Genomic DNA, 23,272 nt, shown 5'->3' with positions numbered 1-23,272 from the left:
CCCCGCGCGCGGGTGAGAGGTCGCGGCGGCGAGCGCCGAGCCCATGGCGGTGACGGCGGCGGCGGCCTGAGGCGGCGGCTCCGCTCCCACCCTCCGACCATGCACAGCCTGGCCACGGCCGCGGTGAGCACCAGGCTCCGCGCCCCGCTGGGCGCCGACGGGACGGAGCTGGGAATGGGCCCCGTTGCGCGGGCCTGCGGGGAGCGGGAGTGCGGCCGCTTGTGGTTGCGAGGGGAAGTTGAGGCCGCGGGGTGGCGGAGCCCGGTGAGCTCCGTCCCCTCGGCATCACCGGCGGGGTCCGTTTGGCCGCTGCCGCACTCCGGCCGCTCCGTGCCGGCGGTGCGGGCTCTGCTGCGGCGGGCCCGTCCGGGGCCTGGAGGGTTTCCCTGCGGGGCTCTGCCTCGGCTGCCTCACGCAGGGCTTCTCCCCGCCTGCCCTGCTGCTGCTTCCCCACCTTCCCCCCGCCTGCCCTGCTCCTTCTATCCCTCCTTCCCCCCGCCTGCCCTGCTGCTGCTTCCCCACCTTCCCCCCGCCTGCCCTGCTCCCTCTTCCCCTCCTTCCCCCCGCCTGCCCTGCTCCCTCCCTGCGCCTCCATGCCTCCTGTAGCCAGTCAGTGTTTTAAGATTCCTTGAAGAACTGCTAGAAAAGCTATCGGCAAAAGTAGGTTTAATACGAAAGCAGAAGCATGACAAATTTTGTTGATAAGGTTTGCTCAATTTTTTCAAAAGCGCGTAGAGGAAAAGCAAATAAAAGTCTAGAATTAATTAATCTACAACCAAAATAAATGCAAAAAATTATCCACAGAGTGTATGGAGGGGGAAGAGCAGGGAAGAAAAGGATAAGAATAGGAAAGGGTTGGATAAGAAGGGATAAGAAAGACTTTCCTGCTGAGGCAAAAGGTTCAGAGTGGATCTTCTTTAAGTGACCTTAAAACACTTATCTGTGACACCTCCTGTGTGCCCAGCCACCTCTGCCCTCTGGGAGCTGTTGTACTGCTGGCCTTGACAGCACAGTGAAGAGCCCCTCGGGCAGCAGGTGCTGCCTGTTCCTGCTTCCCTTTTGCCCCACTGCGGTGCAGGACCAGCCATGGCTGGTGCTTGCCCTCATTCCCCTCAGGAAGCTGCCAGGGTTGGATTTGGTGCCTGGGGTTCAGGCTGGTAGCAGTGGAATGGTGCCCTGGCCTGGGTGGGTTCAGAAATGGAAGCTGAGTTTGAAGGATGTGGTTATTGCTGTGTATCTGCCATGTGACTGGGTTTGTGTTTTGGTTTTCTCTCCTCCAAATGCTCGTTCATGGCATGCGTAAGACTGCCTAGAGCTGATTGAGTCGCGTGTGTACTGAGTGTGGGATGTGTATTGCAAAAGCAGCAGTTAGGGCTGTTTCAGGTGAACTTAGATCAAGGGTCTGGTTGGACTGCCGTGCTAATGAGTAAGTAAGGTTTTGATGAAAAGGAGTTAGAGCACTTTGTAAGTGTCTCCTCTTTGTTAAAATGCTTGTGACTTTAACTGGTTCTTGGAGTGCTGTCAAATACTTCTGATTTGAAGTACTGTTCTCCAGAGCATGGAAGGGTGTGCCAGATCAGGTAAACTCTCTTTATCAGCATTTACATTTTTATAGCACTGTAATTCCTAAATGTTTATTGAAATGCATGAAGGACTCCCATTATGTGTATCTCCCATTAATCCTCTATGTTCTAGTTACCTCTCCTTTTTAAAGACAATTTTAACCAAAAAAATTATTTCAGAATAGAGATCAACTTTATTTTAGGATTCACTTAAAAGTATATTTAATTTATGTATAGTTTATGCTATCTGGTAGTTCTATATTGAAGTGTTTCCTACCACAGTCAGTGAGCGTAAGCTGGAGGTGACAGGGGGAAGGGTGTTTGACTCTGGAGATGTGCTCAGGACCCGTGGTAAATAAAGTCACCTCTTAGTAAGGTCAGGAATTGGCTCAGAATCCCTTTGGGTGTTGTGAACCCTGCTGGGATAAAGCTGTGGTGAGCTAGAGCAGTGATCTTCATGCAGTGATATTGGTGGCAGAGCTGACACTTAAGTGTCTGCCCTGAAGGCATCACAGAGTGCTGAGGACACACTGAAACCATTAATGTACCTGTGATTGGCTGTAGGCATTGAAAGCCCTGCTACAATCAGCTACATCACTGCTGTGGAAGTTCAAAGCTCATTTTTGGTGTTTCTGAACCAATGGGCTATCAAAATAGTTCAAAAAGCACATGTTATCCAGCTAGTCAATGTCTGGCTTTGGCTGACCAGGACTTCTGCCAGTGTGCCTAGCAGCAACTGCTCAATCAGGAAGAGAAAGCCTTTTGCCTAAATCAATTTGTTGTGTGTTAGAGATGTCTTTTCTCCAAGAAGGAGAAAAGGTGTTACAGGATTTTCCTGACCTAATACCGTTGAAAAGTGTTGCTTTCCCTGTGTGCAAAGGAAAGTTTGCCTGGTGGGGTTCTGTCCTAGGGCTTGCAGGATTTGTGTGGCCCTCAGGGTTCCCCAGAATTTTGGGTCTTAGAGGGAGAAAAAGAAACAATAATGAAATAGGGAATTAGGAAAAAAAGCATGTCTTTCCATATAAACTAAAACAAAAGGAGCAACTGTAGAGCCTATGAAAAGCAGTTTGTTCTGGCTAAGGCAGATATTGGACATCATAAACCTAATTGTGTGGAAAATCTACTTAGTGTTCTCTAGGGATCACAGGCACATGATTGTGCTTTTAAGGGGTCGATGTATTTAAGCTTACAGGAACTGAAACTTCCAGTGAGTCTAGAAAAATAGATGGAAGCTTTAGATAACACAATTATAACAACATTATTGCTACACTGCTTGTCAACCCACCATCCCACATAAAAAGAAATGAGCTCTGTTCATTCTCCCTCTCTTTTTGAGCTTCAGTGTAAAAGCTAGCATTGCAATTGCACCCTCAGTTGTAGGGGCACAAGAAACTTGGCAGGATCACTAATTTAGTTTGAGGTTTTGGGGGAAAAAATTACAAATTTAGTAGGTGACTGTCCTGGTTCTGGCCAGAACAGAGTTAATTTTTGCATAGCCAGGCACCAGAGATTATTCTGTACCACCTCACATCATTTTTCAGAGAGGGAGGAAGGGCTTGATTTGAGTTTGGGCCAGTGTGGCCCAGGAAGCAGTTGGGTATTGTAGGGGGATTCTGTGGGGTGAGCAATAACTTTTCTTGTACCCTAATATTAGTCACTAATATTAGTTAGATTTCTTATCTCATTGCTGTTCCCAGTAAATTGTTGCTATCTCAGCCTGTGATGTTTACCTTTTGTGCCTCCAATTCCCCTTTCCATCTTGGAGTAGGGGGACTGGGAGGGGAAGGAGGGAGTGGCGAGTGGTCTGGAGTGGTTTCAGTGGGAACACTAAATGGGAGATTACCATCACTAAACCACAACAGTGAGAAAAAAGAGGACAGGAGGAAATACGAACAGCTAAAAAAGTATTTGAGCCCAAGAGTACAGGGAGTGATAACACCACATTGGCTTACGTATGAACATTTAAGTTAAAGAATACAACAGAGCTGGCTGGAGGAGAGAGAAATCCCACAGCTGGGGAATAATCTCTTTGGATGTTACTATGGAAATAAAATGGGGATAAACAGAGGAGGGAAACCTTTGCAGACACAGAGAAAGAAAGCTGTTGATGTCTGGCAAGGGTTGAGAAGTCTCACTCCATCCCTCCTGCATGCCTTCTGGGACTGCCTCTGCCTTGTGGCTTCAGGTTTGGCTGCAGCCACTTTCAGTTCCTGTATTCTGTGTGTCTCAGTGGTGAGCAACTTGGTGACAGCATTGCTGTCAGTGTGGTATGGGCCCTGCTTGCATCTGTTGTGGGGAGCAAGTGAAGAGTTTCAGCTGGGGTTACAAAATAAAGAAATACAGTCCTGTTCCCAGCTGGGATCACTGCACAGTGAGATGCAGAGCTGGTTGCATGCTGGTTGGGCTGGCTCAGGAGCAGCAGGTGCCAACAGGGCTGTGCTTGGCTTCAGTAATAACCACTGCAGCACTGTTTGAAAAGGTTCTGACCTGGCTTTTGGAAGTGTTCACACAGGAGGCTTATTGATGGTTTTTGTCTCCTTCAAAATTTTGTATCTGAGTCACCAAACTATCCCCTTAGGAAACCTGCAGAGCATTTGTTTGCACCAAGTGCTGCCTGTGCCAGCAAAGGCAGGAGACAAAGTTTCAGTGAAAGACTTGTGCCTTGCCTTCTCCACAGAAATTATGATATAGTCCTTCTTTTCCCTCTTATTCCTCATTTTTTTGTATTGAGAACTTGTTGATCTTGATACTGTTCTTTCCCTGATGTTTCAAGAGAGGCAGAAGCAAAATTTGGATTTCCCGAGTAGTAGAAAGTGTGTCTTGGCCAGGAATACAGATCTGCTCTTCTCTGGGCTTATTTTGTACAGAATCAAATCATCCTGAGATCTTGCACAAAGTCATTCTTGAAAAATTCCCTTTTAGCTCCATGCATGTGAACAATGGAGCTGGTATCAATACAAGCCATTGGTAACAGCAGCTCTTACTGGCTGTGGCTGATGTCATGCTGATGGTGAAGTAGTGAAAATTTTTCTGCTGTTCGTGTGAATATTTTTCTCATGTGCATTGGGTGAATCTCATTGGCAGCTTCCAATGTCATGGGTGTTTGTGGAGAGAAAAAGGTAACCTCTGCCTTACTCTGAATCTATGAATCTTGCAGTTGAAGCATGAAATAAATGCATGCTAAATGCAGGTGGAGCCCATGATGGCTGGCTGAAGTGTGTGTTGCTCCCCAGGAGCTCTGCTGGCACACATGAGAGCAGCTTGGCTCTCATGCTGAATGAAGTTACAAAGGTACTGCTTCACAAGGGGATTAAGAGAGACTGTCAGGCCAGGAAATAAAGCCTTAGAATTTCAAATAGGTGAAATATTAACACTTATCTAAGGAAGGGATGGATCCATGTCCAGAACATCTTAATAGAGCTGTAGGTCCCGCCATCTCAGTCAGGAGTTTCCATTTCTGTCAGATTGTGGCAACGGTTTGGGTGAGAACTGGATAAAATGTTTGGGCTGAAGCTTTCCTGTTTCCTCCCAGCCTGTGCCAACAGCACTGGCTCAGGTTGACCGTGAGAAGATCTACCAATGGATCAATGAGCTGTCCAGCCCTGAGACACGGGAGAATGCACTGCTGGAGCTGAGCAAGAAGCGCGAGTCCGTGCCTGACCTGGCCCCAATGCTGTGGCACTCGTTTGGCACCATCGCTGCACTCCTTCAGGTGTGTCATGCAGTCTGTGGCTTTTATTCTGTGCTGCAGCACCAGCATGTTGCAGGGCTTGTGCATCCATCAGGTGGATCTGGGGAGGAACTGGTGGGATCCCTTATTGCCATTGCTTGGGAGTATGATCTTTGTTGGATCGTGTGCTGGGGGGAGCAGATGGAGGTTTGAATGCACTCCTGTGACTCCATGTCAAATTGCCTCTGACTCAGCTCTGCTCTTGCCTGGGCAGCATGGTGGCTGCCATGTAACTTGAAAATAACTTGGTGAAAGCAGACTGTTATCTGCTGTCATTGCACTTCCTTGCCAGGCAAGTGCTTTGGTGTAGCTTACTGATATTTTTCTCCTTTAACTTTCCACTCTCTGTTAATTTTTAGGAAATTGTAAATATTTATCCATCAATCAACCCTCCGACTTTGACAGCCCATCAGTCCAACAGAGTCTGCAATGCTTTAGCTCTACTACAGTGTGTTGCATCACACCCTGAAACAAGGTAAGTGTTTCCAATTATGTGGGTTTTCTGAGGTGTTGATATTGACACCTCAGCCCAAGTGTTTGACTTCAGAAGCACTTGAGCTCCTTTCTTTTTTTTTATGTGAGAGAAGTGAAACAGACAACAGAGCTGATAGATAGGCAGCTGCCTGCTGCTTTTACTTGTTTGCATGGATTATCACAGTGACAGCTTTATGGTCCTAAATGCATTGCATTCCCTGGATCATCCTGAGGTCTTGTAAATTCTCAGAACATTGGGTTGTGGGAGCTTCTGGGAGGTCAGCCAGAGCTAAGGGTACCTTTGTGTTGAGTGCTGTGTGCAAGGATTCTTGAGCTTACAATTATTTAGGTAAGGAGCTTGGTTAGAGCACAGTATCAGTAATGCCAAGGTTGTGGGCTCTTCACTTAAGAGCTGGACTCCATGATCCTTGTGGGTTTCTTCCAACTCAGAATATTCCGTAAAGTCAAAAAAGAACTCCCTAAATTTCAGCTTACAGTTTTTTAGACCAGCTGTTGAAAGGGTGGAATGAACAGGACTGTCTTCCTCAGGCAAGTGTGAGGCAAGGGAGCAATAGCAGAGCCATTTTTGGAGTCCTCAGCCAGTGTCTGACTTCGTTTTCTCAGTCTGTGCCCAGTCCATGTCAGTAGGGAAAACTATAATGTTAGTTCAGCCAAATTCAGTAGCTAGAACTCAGGAGGAAACTACCCAGAGATCCACAATCTCATGCTTCTGTTACTGCTGAGCAGCAGCATAGCTGAAGTTGGTTTTGAGCTGCTGCAAAGCAGTGTTAAACAGCAACCCCTCCATGAGATGATAACCAGAGAAATAGGGTAGTTTTACACTACTCACCTTTACATGTAAAGTTTGAAAAGTGAAAATGGAACAAGTATTTTGTATGATTTTGCAAGAGAGCTTCCATCTGTTAACAGAGTAATCTCCAGCATTGTACCTGCAATTTTTATTTTTCACTACTGCCAGATGGCAGTGTGAGGACTCTTGGGGAAAGCAGTTGATGCACATTTAAACCCTGGTGATGTCTAAAGCTCAGCCAGTCTGTGTTTCTGAGAGGTACTTTTCACAGGCATTGTGGCTGACAATCCTTGCCATTGGGAGCCTGCAGGGTGAAATGCAGCAGTGAATGTGCAAAACAGAGGGTCTGGGTGGCAGGAGGAGGTAATAAAAACAACAAGGGTGTTCTCAGTTCCTGGTCAGCTGAGGCAGGAATGCAGGTAATGGATGGATCAGGTGTTAGGTTTTGTGCTGTGCCCAGTGCAGGATTTGCTTCGTGCCTTCCCATCAGAGAATTAAGTGTTACCCACTTTTGAGGAGCAGTAGCAATGGGGTCCACCAGGAATAGTCTGAGGCTGTGTGTGGTAATGCCAGATTGTGTGCTCACTTTGTTTCCCTTGTTGTTCACATGGTTTGTTCTGTCTTTCCTGCAGATCAGCTTTTCTGGCAGCTCATATTCCTCTCTTCCTGTACCCCTTCCTGCACACGGTCAGCAAGACCCGTCCGTTTGAGTACCTGCGGCTCACAAGCCTCGGAGTCATTGGTGAGCAGCCAGACAGACACTGGAGCGCTGATCTCCTACTGAGTTAGAGCTCCTCATGCTCTGGGCATAGAGACCTGCATGGCCAAAGTCAGAGGTCTCTTGTGAGTGGGATTTTACAAGTCTCCTGTAGCAGTAAGAGAAGGAGCTGCTCCTTTTCTGTTGTGAAGGCAGACTCCTCTTTCTTTTCACTTATAAAAAACCCACTGAAGTCTAAATACATTGCCAAAAATATGTTTCTTTGAGTACAAGTACCTGCAGACTTGTTGGACCTTCACCCTCAGCCCTCCCAGCTAGGCACTGGGATGGGTTGGTGCAGGCTGGGCTTTCTCTGGGTTTCTGTCATTGATTGACTTGGGTGTATTTTCCCTGTCTTCCTCTTACCCTGTTTTTTTTTTTTTTACTTTCTTCTTTTTGCCCAAATAATTTTTTCTCTTAAGGCATAAAGAATCTTAAAATGTCTTAAAATGGATTAAGTCTAGGATGACAGTTCTCTGCCTGGCATTCAGACTGAATGGTTTCTGGGAAGGGCAGAACACAGGCCCTCCTTGAAAGGTGTGATTTTTTGAAACAGTTAATCATTTACTGATTTTGGATTTTGTTTTTACTTCAAGGGGCCTTGGTGAAAACGGATGAGCAAGAAGTGATAAATTTCTTATTGACAACAGAAATTATCCCCCTGTGCTTACGTATTATGGAGTCTGGCAGTGAGCTCTCCAAAACGGTACCATTTTTTTGTTTCCATAAAGATACTTTGTTGTTCATCTCCTACTGACCAGGCAGCCAGTGCCCTGCAGAGCTTCTCTGCTCCTGGAAATGCTGGGACAAGTCTGGGTGGAGTTTTTACCTCCTCAAAAACCAAACTTACCAAGACCCGAGGCTGCCTGAATGGCCTGGCAGTAGCTGGCCTCGTATGCAACCTGAATCCAGTCATCTTGTACACTGTGCTTTGTGCTCATCTCTTTCCTTTAGCCAGAGATGCCAGAGATTGTGTATTGCCCTGCATTTCATTTTGGCTTCTAACTTTCACTGAGCAAAGCACTTGTTGCCTGCTGGAAGACTTCAATTCTGGGGCTGACTTGAAAAGAGCACCACACAAAGGTGTCCCTTTTCAGGGTAGATAAGTTGTTTATATGCTTTGTTTCCTGCTTTCTCCCCATTCTAGGTTGCTACATTTATTCTTCAGAAAATCCTCCTGGATGACACAGGGCTGGCATATATCTGTCAGACTTATGAGCGGTTTTCCCACGTTGCCATGATACTGGTAAGGTTATTTGTTTTTAAAGTGTTTATATTTAAAAAAGAAAAAAATAATGCTACAGCAGCAAGCCTCTTCAGCAACTACTTTACTGCTGTCTGGCTGGAGCACAGGATGAAGGAGGCAAACCTTTCTTGGGCTAATTGCTTGTGGCACTGTAGCTCTGCTTCCATGTTTCCTTGGTATACTTCTGGTTTGCGTGTCAAGAGAACACATATTAGTTGTGATATACTAAGTCCCCAAGATAAAAACAGGTAAACCTCTTCAGAGAAGAAAAAGATTTTCCAGAGTTGTGGGTGTTTCCATTTGTAGGTAGGATGTGAATTGATTTTTTTATGTAAGAATCATCACACAGTTCGGATCATGGATCTGTCTCCCATCCCTGTCTCTCACACCATGCTGAAAGAGCAGGGCAAGTATCTATCCTACTTGTCTTCATAACTTCATAGCTACCAGCTACTTCCAGCTTTGGATTTCCGGGGCCACTTGTGGGGTTTCTGTGTAGTAACCCCCAGTGTTTGTCCTATCTGCCCCTTGAACCCATGGAAACTTTTTGCACCACACTGTCTTTGGCCAAGGGGTTTCAGACATGAATTCTTCCTTGAACACAGAAGGATGTGGGTGTGTAAAGCTGTGTTAGCCTGTGTAGTCCCACCATTAGGTGAAGCCCCGGGCAAGGTCAGTATTCCATAGTGCAAGAGAGAAAGATGAAAATGTAGCAGACTTTTTCATTGTCTATTTCAAAAATCAGGATAGTGTACTCCTATCTAATGAGGGTGATGATGCTTCCATGTCTGCTGATAGCAGAGTAAGATGTCACACAAGTATTATATGCTTTTAAAAGAGCAAGTTAGTATTTTCCATCCAGGAGCTCTCTCAGGAGCTTGTGGTTATTTATTTTGAAGAAATAATTGGTAATCCTTGGGAATCGCTAAGAACAGGAAGTTTGCAAAAGGGCAGATGAGGGGGGACCTGCTAATGGCCAGGATATCCAAATGCAGGCGAATTTGGCTAATGGGGAAAATATAGTTTACAGGAAAAAAAACAACTTGTTGGGCAGATGTGATTGACTCCTAAATACAAGCCTGCAGTGTGTTGAATTCTTCAGAGGAGGTGTGTGAAGGCATCCACACTCTTTGCTCAGCTGGGCATGTTCAGAAGTGCAGCCACGTGCAAAGTCCTACTTAGTGTGAGAAATGGACTGGGCTGGGAAGATCTGTCTATGCCTTGCTTCCCTGGAACAGCTTCATGAGGAATGTAGCAGAAAGAAAAAATACACTGCTTGGATGCAGGCTAAGACCAGATAAGGACCTTACTTCAAGTGTGGGTGAGCCCAGTCCTATGGCCTGGCTTTCCAGGGTATTGCTGTTGTCTTAACAGGATGTTGAAATGAAGGGAATGCGTATGAGAACAGGGGATGTTGCAGAGCTTGGGATCACACCTCATGGTGTCACTCAGCCTCAGCTTATCCAGCTGTTTGGAATGTGTCTGTCTTCAATGAGGGGGAAACCCCAGGGTCTCTTTAATCTCACAAAGAGTTGCTAAGTAGTCCTAGAAAGTAAAAATTAAACAGAAATGAGGTGAGCTTTCCTCAAGGTGCTGGTAGAATGCTTTCCAAGTCATGGCAAGCTGCTATTCTCAAAGGCATCTTGGCAAGCAGCACCAGGCTCCCTGCAGGGGTATCTAGATAAAAGGTAATGGGCTGTGCTGCTCAGGAAGCCAGACTAAGTGATCTAATGATTTTTCCTCATCTCTGTTGATTGTGGAGCTATTCTTTTAAAGACTTTAACTGGTGGCACTGGCCTCTGTCAAACAGGGTAAAATGGTCCTGCAGCTCTCCAAGGAGCCATCGGCACGGCTGCTGAAACACGTCGTCCGCTGCTACCTTCGCCTTTCCGATAACCCCAGGTAAACATTTTAGGAGTTTGGGCAAGGGCTTCTCCTGTGCCCTTGGAAGCACAGCTCTTCAGTTCTTCTCCACAGTGCCCCACCTGTCAGCTTAGTATGGAAGATGGGTGGGGTTTTGCTTTGATTTTTTTCTTGCTAGTCACAGCAGCTTTTATGGTGCATGGGAGCAACAGTGACTGTTGGGGGATTGTGTAAATTCCAGCTGTGCAGGTTACTACTGCCTGAGCTCATGTAGCTTGAACAAGATACAAAGGAGGGCCTGAGGTGGAAGGTACACTATGCTCTACCTCTTCCATATCAAGACAGGCTGTTAGCAGTAGATGAAATTCAGCTGAGAGAATACAAACTGTTCTCCTGCTGACCAGTAGCCCTGCCCAAAGCTTCTGGGAGTGTATTTGTTGCCTCAGTGTCTCCTAGCATTGCATCACTTTGCTGCTGGATGTGGGAGTGCAGGGGCTGCTTGGCGGGGTTTAGTGTCAGGGGTGGGAGCTGTGCTGGCTGGCTGAATGCCATCTGCTGCAGTGCTGCTGCTCAGTGCTTTCCTTGGCTGGCTGTAGCAGGGAGACCTCCAGGCAAGGGAATGCTGTGTCCCCAGTGGGGTTTCCTCCCCTCTTGCCCCTGTGAGTTTATTTGTTGGGCCCTGTTTCTTGTCTCTTGATGTAGGGCACGTGAAGCTCTCAGGCAGTGCCTTCCTGACCAGCTGAAGGACACCACCTTTGCCCAGGTCCTGAAGGACGACACCACCACAAAGCGCTGGCTGGCTCAGCTCGTCAAGAACCTGCAGGAGGGTCAAGTCACTGACCCACGGGGCATCCCTCTTCCTCCGCAGTGACTGCTGGGGGAGGTGGGGCACTGGGGAAGAAACAGCTCAGGTTTACAAAGAACCAGGAACAGGTGACCTCTTCTGCAACAAACTGGGCACGCCAGCTGGCTGCTGGCCTGTCGGACCATCCCACCCAGCCAAAGGGCTGCTCTGTAGCAGTGCAGCAAGCCTCCGGGGATCCCAACACCAGCAAACGCTGATACTACAGCTTCAAAAAAATCAATAAAAACAATCTGTGTAGATCCCAGTCTCTCCGGGAGGCTTGGGTGGCATCTCTTCCCCCACCTCCAGGCAGGGGGTAGTGCAGATGTCCACTCTTCCAGCAAACTCAGCCTCTGCCCAAGTGGTGCACAACAGCAGGAATGTGCACCACGTCCCTCCAGTTCCTTGTCAGTTCTTGTTTACATGTTTGTTTAGATGAGTGAACTGAATAAAAGCTGATCCAGTTGTTTTATCCCCTCCTTACACTGCTACTCAGCTGCAGGTAGTCCAGGGACAGCTTTTTTTCCTGCCAGCACATCCTTGCTCCTGGCTCTGCATCCATCTGGCACAGTGAGCTTCTCTCTTTCTTTCCTTTGGCGTGGAGGGAGTGGCTGCAGCCAGGCCACTGTGGTGCTTGCCCCGGGAGGAGGGGTGGATTACTTGCAGTGAGCCCATGTGTCATAAGGTTGCTTCACAGAGCTCTGGGGAAGGAGAAGACAGCAGGATTGTGCCTCCTGTGCTGTAAATAGTTCACTCCCACAGCTGACCAGCGGCCCGAGGCTGATGTGTGCTGGCCTCTCATCTAGACCTGGGAAGGCTGCTGGCTGGCTTATCACATGGAGCTCAGTGTGAGGGCACCTGCCTTGAGGTGGTGGCCAGGCCACCGACTGATCTCCTGCTGCCTGCAGGCTCCAGGTATGCTGCCTTCTGCTCCCACTGCTGCCCGCCAGGCGCCTCTCAGTCCTGTCCCCTCCCTTCCCCCCTCCTCCTCCTCCCTCTGCCAGCCAGGTGCATCTATTTCAGCTTTGAAACCTGCCTTGGCATCTGCCACGGCCCCACTGCAATTAACCTGGACCAGCAGCCACTTATCTGCCGCCCCTGTGCCGAGGGGCCAATGCAGCCGCAGGGAGCTCTCGGAAGCAGTGGAGGAGCTCCCGGGCTCTGCGGCAGCAAAGCCTGCTCTTGGCTGCAGGCAAGCCTGGGCAGCTACTTAATTTCTCCCCCCTCTTCGAGTAGCCCATTTTGCTGATCATCTGCAGTGTGTGCCAACAGTGTCTTAAATCCCATCATTTCCCTTCCCTCCTCTCACAGCCTTGCATAACAAGGGCAGAGCACAGCCTCTTCCTTGCCCTCGGGTTCCTGTTTTATAACCATTGCCTTTTCCCTCCTTTTCACCCTGACCTTGCCAGGGTGTGAAAATGCTTCTGTTTGGTTGATTGTGTTTTTAAAAATTCCGATTAATAAATAATAAAACCCCATCCAGCACAGATTGGTCCCGGTCTGGTCTCTCGGGGGGAGTGGGGGCAAGCAGCGCGGCTGGGGTTTGTCGCAGACGGGAGGAAGGGCAAGATGTGCCACTTTGGGGGTATGAGCGTGGAAGAGCGACCTTTTCCCAGTGCGAGGTGGCTTTGTCCCTGTGGTGCCGCATCTCTTTGGACGGGTAGTGTGCCGGAGATGCTGCCCTGTTTTGCTTCGCAGGAAGGCAGCGAGCCTGCCAGGGAGAGAGCACTTGCCTCCCTGAAGCGTCTTCGCGAGCGCTGCCGCACTCTCCGGCGTCCAGGTCTGTGAGAGCATCGCCCACTCCAAAGTTCGGTCCTTGCCCCTCACCCTTTGCCCCCAGCTTGGATCCCTATGGGTGCAAGCGGGTCTGGGGACAGACAGGCTCAACCGGAGGATAAGAGTGGGGGCTCGACCCCAAACGAGAGGCTCTGCAGGGTGCTCCCAACCCGGCCGGCCCCTCCGCTGCCTTCTTTACCTGCCCCCCCCGGCTCCGCCTCGGGAGTGGCGTGACCTTAATCCGAAACGACCTTGAGAGGCAGCGGCAGCGGGTCGTGCGGGGCCGGGGGCGCCCCGCGGGGGCGGGGGACCGGGGCCGGGGCCGGGGGAGGGCTCGCTGCCCGGGCGCTGCCGAAGGGCGGGCAGCCCCGGCTCCGTGCGGCTGCGGCGGCGGAGCACCGGCGGAGCGCAGCGGCAACGGAAAGCGGCAACGGAAAGCGGCAACGGAGAATGGGTACGGAGCGGCAACGGAGAACGGGTACGGAGCGGGCGTCCTGCGGAGGGGAGGGGGCGACGGCGGGTGCGACATCCAGGTTCTGGGAGCCCCTCTCTCGGGCTGCCGTGCCCCGGAGCGGCTGCACGGTCGGGGCGGCGCGGGACAGAAGTGCCGGCGATTTTGTCTCCTTTGACATAAGGTGTGATTTGTCCCCTGAGCTCCAAATTCCTTGGGATTTGCCGCCCCATCCCGCAGCCCCTTGTCTGTTCCCCTTCTGCCCCCGTCAGCTGGCGGCTGAGCAAAGCTCTCGGACAAGGGCAGTTTATACGCGCACTGGGACAGCGACGTGCGGCGGTGCCTGAAGGGGAGTGAGGGGTCATCCTTCTCTGTTCTGGCACGCTCACCCGTACGGTGGCATTTTATTCTGCCGGGCTGCTCTGCACTGGAGCTGCTGGGGACCATTCACACTCACTGTCCCTCCAGCTCTGCTGGGGCCTGTCACCACCAGGAGAGACGCTGCGATGGCTCAGAGTGTGCTGGGGTAGTTGGGGCTGTTCCGGCAGCAGGCAGCTGCCCTGCGGGAAACTCTCGGGTTGGGTTTCTCCATACCCTGGCTCTCCTCCCGCTTGGCTCAACAATGTAATTCAGACTGGGGCAAGGGGGCCTGCATGGGGCCAGGCTGTGAGGGGCTCACGGCATCCCTCACACAACAGGAGAGAGAAGAGCAGATGGGTCTTTGCATCCACATGCTCTTCCTTGTGCATTCTCGTGGTTCCTTGGATTGGAAGGGGGCATCCTTTCTTTGCTGCCCTTATGGGGAAGGCACTGCTCCATGGTTGGACTGGCAATGCTTGGGCCGTGCTGGGAGCCTGGAAGGGCTGGCACTGGGGGAGAAACTTAGCTCCAAACTCTCAGTGTGGTTAATAGGCCCAAGGGCTACGAGCTGCCCCTTTGCATGCTGCCACCTTGTACACATGCATGGCAGGGTGCCAAGAGGACGATAGAACTGTTGGTGGCACTGAGCCCATCTTTGTCCTAGTCCAGCATGTCTCCCTGCGTCTCCAGTTCTGGTGCCACCCCAGCTTCCCTAAGACATGCCCATCTCCCTCATCTGCTGTGGCACAGGGGCTGCAGAGCTGGTGAGCACCTGGAGCTGGGGCCCTGTGAAGTGTCTGTGCCAGGCTGGGTGCTGCTGGAAAGCAGGAGAGTGCTGGCAGATGTGGGACTGGGGTTGTCCCCCCTGGTTCCCTGAGGGCCATGGGGTGCAGGGGCTGAGAGCACACTGTGGAGGGTGGATGTGGGGCACTCCTGGAGCTGTGCTAGCTAGCATCAGGGCACTGATTCTGAAGGGCACAAGAGGAAGACAGGGCTGCCCCCATTTTTGGGTGCAGGCACTCCAAGTCCTGGGCCACTGGGTCAGTGCTCTGTGGGTTGAATGTGGGGGGATACAGGCACTGCAGCAAGTCCTTGCAGTCTGAGCCTTGCAAGAAGGACCAGTGTTGGGAAAGCACAGCCCCAGCACTGGGCACACTACTGGAAGGCATTTGGGATGGCACCCCAGCTACTCCATGTCTTCAGCAACATGTGAGGTCTCCAAGGGTGGACAGACAATCCCTGTGTGCCCTGGGGACAGTCAAATAGCCTTGACTAGGGTGTCTCACAAGAGCAGAGCCACAGCCTGGGCAGTGCTGTTCTGCCCTGCTGAGCCACATGGAGCAGGGGGTGGCTGCTGTCTGGCCTGAGAGCCCACAGGGGTCTGGCAGCTGGGCTTGGCAGCTGCCCGCACGCTGACAGCACCAGCTATTCCCAGCCCTGTGTGACCTGTGCCTGTGCTGAGTCAGGGACCCAGGGCACAGCTGCCACCCCTGCACCCTGGCACAGAGCCCTTTGCTCCCAGGGACCCTGGGTCCCCTCCTGCACCCAAACCCCAGCCCACCAGCTGCGGCATCCGCTCCTCCAGGGCCCAGCTCCAGCACCTGGGTGACAGGCACATCCAGTGATTTGTCAGCATAATTAAAGTCTCAACAGCCTAATCAAAGTCTCATTGTCCAGTAGTATTTATAGACACACTCACTGCCATGTGCTCCTGTACCGCTGCCGGTGCAGTCACTGCCTGGGGTGCTGCTATTCCCTGGGCAGAAGAAGCTGTAGGAGCTGAGGGTCATTGCTCTGTGTTCTCTTCCTTGCTATCACAGCTGTGCTTTTCCTTTACTTTCAAATTTACTGATTGGGGTTGTTTCCTAGGTGGTGGGGGTGTTCTTGGGCACTGCCAGAGCAGTTTTTCCTGGTTCCAGGCTGCTGCTTCTTACCTGGGAGCAGCAGCCTGGAAGCAGCAGGGCTTCAGTACCCGCTGGGCTGTGGGGCGTCAGTGCTGGCAAGTTTTTCTGTTTTCCACCAACACCTTTTGAGCTCCGGCTTCCCGGTAACACAGATTAATATTTCATGAGTGTGGCGGTGTGAACTCGACACTTAAGGAATGCAATGACCCAGCAGGAGACAGACACAGGTGCGCTCAGACGCGGGCAGGGGCGCGCACACCTCGCACACACGAGGGTATGGCTGGAGCCCACTCGGTGGGAGACAGCACGAGGGTCTGACCTTGCTTCCCCCAGCCACCTTCTCTCTTCCCTCCCCAGCAGCTGCCAGCGTGGAGAAGGCAGAGCCATGGCATCACTGCTGTGCAACGCCCGTGAGTGCCCCAGCGGAGGATGGGTGCAGGGCAGGGCATTGGGCCATCTGGATTTACGCCAAGGCAAATCTGGCTTCTGGGTTGAGCTCACCATGCTGCGCTCAGAAGCATCCCTACCCCACTGTGGCCATTGGGATTTGGGCTTGGAAGCACCAAGGGTGGATGGAAAGGGTTGATGGGGAATTACCCTGTGCACCTCCTGTGGTGGAAGGGAGTTTGTTTCTGGTTCATCCCTCCTCCCTCACGGATTGAGGGACCATGTGTGACCCCAGAGGTGAGAGGAAGCCAAGTACAGGGCACAGTGCCTGGATACCCCCACCCTCAGTGATGCAGCCCATGCTGCCCCCAGGCATCCAGCTCACAGACACGCTGGAGCAGATGCAGCAGGGGACTCTGATGCGCAAAGTCAAGTCCAAGAGCTGGAAGAAGCAACGTTACTTCAAGCTGCAGGAAGACTGCATGACCATCTGGTACCAGTCCAAGAGGACAGGCAAAACTGAGTCTGCCTGTGAGTATCAGCTGTTGTGTGTTATCAGTAGGTTTCAGAGTAAACAGGGGATGTGAAGGTTTGGAGATTCTTGGGCCATGCTTGCTAAAGGTGCTGGGGGATTGAAGAAAGGCTCTGCATGCATGTGTGATCTCTTCTCACCCACACCTCTCCATGAAACATCCTGCCCACAGCAGGACCCGTGGGTCAAAAGGGCTGGGTAGGAATTGCAGCGGATACAAATAGAACCTCTGGAATGCCAGGGCAGGAGTAAGCAGACAGAGGGGCAGATGGATAACTGGCTGACTTGATAGTTCAGCAGTTAATGGATAGATAACTAGCTCAGGGGATGGATGGATGGATGGATGGATGGATGGATGGATGGATGGATGGTTGGATGGAGTGGAAGAAGGAATGACTGGAAGATGTCTGCGGGCGGTGTCCCTTGCCCTGTGGTCCTTGTCTCCTGCAGACAGGCCTGCCCTCCCTCTGCCCCAGTCTCCATCAGCGATGTGGAGACGGTGCGGGAAGGGCACCAGTCGGAGGTGCTGCAGAGCGTGGCTGAGGAGTTCCCCCCCGAGCGCTGCTTCACCATCGTCTTCTACGGCCGTCGCGGCAACCTGGACCTCGTGGCTGGCTCGGCAGAGGAGGCACAGTGCTGGATACAGGGCCTGCGTCAGCTCATCGAGGTGGCCACCACCATGGACCAAAGGGAGAAGATAGACCAATATCCTTCCTGAGAGCACCACTCTGCCCCCACACCCAGTGCTGATCATCCCCCAGGCCCTGTGTTTTCAGCCTTATCCCAGCGTGTAGCTGTTGTGGGTCTCACCATCTGCACCAATGCAGGGCACAGGAAAAGGAAAAGATGCCCTCTGATACTACCCAACCCCTTTTCTCATAGCCAAGGTCCTTTCCCTTAACATTTGCCCTGGTTTCCCGCACATGGATTCGTGACTGGTTCCAGAAAGCTGACAAGAATAAGGATGGGCGCATGAACTTCAAGGAGGTGCAGCGTCTCCTGAAGATGATGAATGTGGACATGAACGAGGATCATGCCCTGAGGCTCTTCCAGGTAAGCCCTGCACCTGAGAGCCTGGGGGGATTGGAGAGGGACTGGAGGGGCTGGAACAAGCTGTACAACACCTCCTTGCAAAGGGATCTGGTCACTTTCCATCCATCCATCCATCCATCCATCCATCCATCCATTTGTTCACCCAACTACCTGTTTACCCAAACAAACACCAATTTGCTCATTTATTTGTTAAACTAACACTCTCTTCCTTCCTCCCATTCATTTGTCCATCCAGCTGTTTATCTGTCTACCCAGCTAACCAGCCCTCTGCTTTCTTATCCCTCCCTCCCATCCGTCCATCAGTCCACCCTACCAGCCTCCATCTGCCCATTCGTCCATTCCCCACTGATCAATGCCTGCCACTGGCACTGGTGTGGGGTCTCTGTGCCCTCTCTTTGGGGTGGGAGAATCCTCCCACAGCCACTTTGGTGGCCAGGACACCTTGCTGTGTCCCATCTGGATGCTGAGTGAGCCCCCTTGCAAACAGGATGCTGACAAGTCAGAGTCGGGGACGCTGGAAGGGGAGGAATTTGTGCTCTTCTACAAGGCTCTCACGCAGCGTGAGGAGGTGCAGAGCCTCTTCCAGGAATACTCTGAGGATGGAAAGAAGCTGACACTGCTGGAGCTGACGGATTTCCTGCGGGAGGAGCAGCTGGAGGATGAGGGCACAGAGGAGCTGGCCATGGAGCTCATTGACAAGTATGAGCCATCGGAGACAGGTGAGAGCTGGCTCAGACATCAGCTGTGCTCTGCTTGGGGGCAAGGAGGGGTCACAGACTCACAGTCCCGTGGCAGAAACATTCCCAGCCCCGTCCTGGTGTGAATGGAAGACTCACCAAGGTGTGATCTGGGTGCAGTTTCCCTTCATTTGGTCTGTTCCTGGACCATTTTGGTGTAGAAGGTTGACCACCCATGGTGTGCAAGCCTCAGCTTTGGGATCCACTGCCCACCTTTCCAAAGTTACTGCTCTGCTGCGCCTTTCTGTGCCCCAGACTCTGGCAGCAGCTGTGGCCATCAGTTTAGGGATTCTGGGAGCCTCCAGCAGCCCTGTTTGGCCCCATTCTGCCTCTTCCATGTCCCTGGTGTTGCTGAACCTTTCTCCTCTTGTGCCTGCAGCCCGGACCCGCCATGTGCTGAGTGCTGATGGGTTCCTCATGTACCTCTGCTCCCTGGAGGGCTCCATCTTCAACCCCCAGCACCGGGGGCTGTGGCAGGACATGAGCCAGCCCCTCTGCCACTACTTCATCTCCTCCTCCCACAACACCTACCTGATAGAGGATCAGCTCCGGGGCCACAGCAGCATCGAGGGCTACATCAGGTAAAGGGACTGCTCCCTTCCAGCTCCCTTCCAACACCCTCCCACTCCAGTGTCATGTCCTGAGCAGGGTGAACCCCAGAAGCTCCTTTGCTCCTCCGCAGTCCAGCACTCCTCTGGCCGTGCCCTGCATGCAGCAGCATCCCCATCCTTGGTGGGTGTCCCTGGTCCCTCAGGGGTGACACCCACAGGCAGAGGGGAGGGCAGGGAGCGGGTGCCCTGGATGAGTGCAGGGTTCCAGGGGTGACAACCCACCCGCAGGGCTCTGAAACGAGGCTGCCGGTGCCTGGAGGTGGATTGCTGGGACGGGCCAAACGGGGAGCCCATGGTGTACCACGGCCACACCTTCACCTCCAAGATCCCCTTCCGGGAGGTGGTGAGCACCCTGGGGAAGTACGCCTTCAAGGTAAGGCACCTGCCCCAGCTGCTGGGGGTCCTGGGTGGGTGAGGGTACACAGCAGTGGTGGGGCAGTGGTGCTGAGGCTCACATACCTGCTGATGCAGCAGGACTGCTCACACTGCGGGGAGGAGGGTGGTGGCTGTGTCCCTTTCCGGGGGATAGCACTGGGGGGTCTGACCTACAGCCTGCACTGTGCAGTGCCAGGGGATGGGGGCTCCTGTGTGGGGGATACTGAGGGATTGGAGGGGTATGAAGGTCTCAGAGGAGACACGAACACAAGGGGCTCCATCCTGGCACTGATCATACCTGGATGAAGCCCTTGTGAGAGCTCACCAGCCCCACCAAGGCTTATTTCCAGGTGTGCATGTTGCTCCTCAGACCTCGGACTACCCAGTGATCCTGTCCCTAGAAAACCACTGCAGCATGGAGCAGCAGGAGGTCCTGGTCCAGCAGCTCAAGGACATCCTGGGGGAACAGCTCCTCACCACTACCATCGATGGGCATGTCCCCTCCCAGCTCCCATCCCCAGAGGTATGGACAGAGCACAGCTGTGCAGGGCATCTCTGTCCTGCCCGAGAGTGCGGCCAGGAGGTGGATCTGCTGTTCAGAGAATAGGCCAACCTGTTCCAGCATTGTCCTGCTCCACTGGAGCATTTGAGGACACTGGGGGAGGGTACTGTGTCCTTATGGTCACAGAAGTGCCAAGACTGTCCCCAGGGTTGTCTCCCCAAGTCCTGCAGAATCAGACAGTGGGGCAAAACTCTCCTACTCCATTCCCTTCTGAGTGCTGAAGGGACTGGTCTTGCTGGCCTCCAGCAGTGCAGGATCCAGGCCACAAGGCCCATGGAGGCACTGGGTAGCTCAAGGTGCTTCTCTATCCCCAACTCCACAGGAGCTGAAGCACAAGATCTTGCTGAAGGGCAAGAAGATTGGGCGGCTGGAGGACACCCTGGACGGGCCAGGGGATGAGGCTCCTGATGTGTCTGACGATGACAATGGGGCAGAGGCAGAGGAGGGGAGGCGGAGGGCAAAGGTAAGTGGCCCAGGCTGGGGACCACTGGGAGAGCTGAGTCCCTGGACACGGCTATGAGCTGTGGTGACATCTTACTGCATGGAGGAGACAGAGACTGCAGGGACATCACCAGGCAGGGAGGACAGCCTTTTCTGCCCCTGGCCATGCCAGCACTCTCTTTGTTGTGGTGGCAACATATTGGAGGTCCCCTGCTTGCTCTATTTCTGGCAAGAACACTGCTCATAGTGGGGATGCTGCCACCCACCAGCATACTCCTGGCTTCTCTTACCTGCCCTGGCTCAACAGCCCCTGCCTTGGGTGAGTGCTGGTGGATGGTGCTCCCATCAGGAGGGACCCAACCTGGCTCTGCCTTGCAGAAGGACAAGGAGACCTTGGCACAAGCATTGTCTGACTGTGTCATCTACTGCAAGAGTGTGCCCTTCCGGGGCTTCCAGGAGGCCCGCAGCCATTCCCGGCCCTCGGAGATCTCCTCCCTCTCTGAAGCCAAGGCCAGGAAGCTCATCCGGGATGAAGGTGAGATGGGGGGCTGCAGTGGCACCAGGTGACTGGGACAGAGTAGAGGGAGCTGATGGCTTCCTCATGGGGTAGTGCAAAAGCCTCCTGAAACTGGGGTTCCCTCCCTGTCTGGGAGAAACAGGGTCCAGTGGGGCTGTACTGTGGGGTTTGGCTCTGGTAGGTGATGAGGTTATTGGCTTAGAAAACAAAGCAGGACACCTGGATTCCTGAGCAGGGAGAGGGATGAGAATCGGTGGGTGGGTGGATAGACATATAGATAGATAGATAGATAGATAGATAGATAGATAGATAGATAGATAGATGGATAGATAGATGGATAGATGGATAGATAGATAGATAGATAGATAGATAGATAGATAGATAGATAGATAGATAGATAGATAGATAGATAGATAGATGGATGGACGGACAGTACATGTGGGTGACTGTACAGGCCACAGAACAACAAGTGGGCCTCCTGCTCTATCCCTAGGAAATGAGTTTGTTCGCCACAATGCCTGGCAGCTGACACGCATCTACCCCAGTGGGATGAGGGCTGACTCCTCCAACTACAGCCCCCAGGAGATGTGGAATGTGGGGTGCCAGATCGGTATGGCCGGGGTGGAGCAGGGCTGTGGGCTGGGGTCCTGTGCTAGTGCCATCTACAACCCCATCTGGAGCCAGGTCGGGTTGCCAGCTCTTGCACTGCTCTGGGGGTGTTAAAGCATTATCACCTTATTCCCCTATGCAACTCCACATCTCTCTGGCTGTGGGGACAGGCTGGTTTTCAGCTCAAAGCAGAGTGTGGTATCTCCAAGCTGTTCTGAACCCTTTTCCCTGCCACCTCCCTCCAGTGGCCTTGAACTTCCAGACAGCTGGCATGGAGATGGACCTGTGTGACGGGCTCTTCAGCCAGAATGGCTGCTGTGGCTACGTGCTCAAACCACCCTTCATGAGGGACAAGGAGACTCTCTTCAACCCCAGTGACCCCAGCAGCCGGGAAGGCCCCGGCCCCATCACCCTGACAATCCAGGTACAGAGGTGTGGAGGGACCCTGGGGAAATTGTGACAGTGTCCTGGGGTTCTGCTGGTCCCAGACAGATGGGGACACTGTTGGGCAGTGTGCTGGAGCCCAGGAGGCTCACGAAAGACAGATTTGGCCTTGCAGGTAATCAGTGGGCAGCAGCTGCCCAAAGTGGCCAACAGCAAGGAGGGAGCCATCATTGACCCACTGGTGCGTGTGGAGATCTACGGGGTCCCCGCGGACCAGGCGCACCAGGAGACCAAGTACATTGAGAACAATGGTGAGACCCCCAGCAGCACCATGGCCCCTGCTGTGCCCCTGCTGTCCTTCCCTCTCTCAGCACCAGCTCTCTCTTCCCAGGCTTTAACCCCCGCTGGGATGAGACACTGCAGTTTCAGCTCCACGTGCCCGAGTTGGCCCTCATTCGCTTTGTGGTGGAGGATTATGACAAGACTTCCAGGAATGATTTTGTGGGTCAGTTCACCCTAGCATTTGCCAACATCAAACCTGGTGAGTGGCTCCTGCTCAGTGGTTTTGGGCACCCAGAACAGCCCTGCAAGCATATGTGGGGCTCAGCTGGGTACTAGAGAGGAGGGTGGGATTCCAGTTAGCCAGAACCTTGCTGTCCTTCCTGCAGGATATCGGCACATCCATCTCCTCTCAAAGGATGGCACCAGCATCCCACCCTCTTCGCTCTTTGTCCACATCCGCATCACTGAGCCACCTGGCCCTGAGCAGGATTGAGCTCATGGGGTGAGCAGCACCCAGATGGAAGCCATAGAACCAGCTCCAAACAGCTGGGGCCACAGAGACAACCAACTTGCCCTCTTGTTGACCTGTCTCTGCCATCCCTGTGTCATTGTTGCTGCTGTGATTCCCTTTGCAGTAGCCTCCGAGGGCTGAGAAAAAGTACTGACCTCCCCTTTGCAGGTTCAGGATGCTGCTGCCCATGCATGAGTGTGGGGTCTGTGCCAGTGCAGCTCCCTGCACCCTCCACAGGCACCCTGCCCTGGCCCACGGTCAGAGCTTGACTGTGGGGAGGAGGAGAGATGGTGTGTGGCCCAGCTCTGCTGCAGGGGCTGGTCCCCTCCCAGTCAGAGGAGCAAGGCTGGAGCTGAGCAAACCCCAGGGCTGGGCACAGCTGGGAGTGGAGTTGGTCCTCACTGCCCCCTAACCCTGCAGAGCCCGTTGGCCCCTACAACCCAAATTAACCCTTATCCTATCCTTTCTCTGTAAGCAACTTAATAAATTGTTC

At 52.6% G+C, this 23,272-nt stretch overlaps 2 protein-coding genes across 2 annotated transcripts; both read left to right on the top strand.

Moving 5' to 3' along the window:
* Positions 1 to 2: 2 nt before the first annotated feature.
* CNOT9 (CCR4-NOT transcription complex subunit 9) lies at positions 3 to 12,736 on the top strand. Its single transcript, XM_058809574.1, has 8 exons — positions 3 to 123; positions 5,095 to 5,274; positions 5,652 to 5,767; positions 7,210 to 7,319; positions 7,931 to 8,040; positions 8,482 to 8,580; positions 10,391 to 10,482; positions 11,146 to 12,736. Exons 1-8 carry the CDS (start codon positions 100 to 102, stop codon positions 11,312 to 11,314), a joined length of 900 nt encoding a protein of 299 aa, XP_058665557.1. The 5' UTR covers positions 3 to 99; the 3' UTR covers positions 11,315 to 12,736.
* A 748-nt stretch (positions 12,737 to 13,484) lies between these two features.
* Positions 13,485 to 23,223, top strand: PLCD4 (phospholipase C delta 4). The gene is made up of 18 exons (XM_058809572.1): positions 13,485 to 13,541; positions 15,931 to 16,005; positions 16,136 to 16,188; positions 16,538 to 16,696; positions 17,174 to 17,404; positions 17,623 to 17,750; positions 18,238 to 18,469; positions 18,867 to 19,068; positions 19,327 to 19,471; positions 19,844 to 19,996; positions 20,358 to 20,498; positions 20,855 to 21,011; positions 21,487 to 21,603; positions 21,848 to 22,026; positions 22,162 to 22,297; positions 22,378 to 22,527; positions 22,655 to 22,770; positions 22,948 to 23,223. The coding sequence occupies exons 3-17, from the start codon at positions 16,164 to 16,166 to the stop codon at positions 22,759 to 22,761; spliced, it is 2,262 nt and encodes a 753-aa protein (XP_058665555.1). The 5' UTR covers positions 13,485 to 13,541; positions 15,931 to 16,005; positions 16,136 to 16,163; the 3' UTR covers positions 22,762 to 22,770; positions 22,948 to 23,223.
* Positions 23,224 to 23,272: the final 49 nt, after the last annotated feature.

Source organism: Ammospiza caudacuta, chromosome 8 (assembly GCF_027887145.1).
Source record: "Ammospiza caudacuta isolate bAmmCau1 chromosome 8, bAmmCau1.pri, whole genome shotgun sequence".
NCBI lineage: Eukaryota > Metazoa > Chordata > Aves > Passeriformes > Passerellidae > Ammospiza > Ammospiza caudacuta.
The sequence above is the reverse complement of the archived record's forward strand: the minus strand, read 5'-3'. Positions and strand labels throughout refer to the sequence as shown.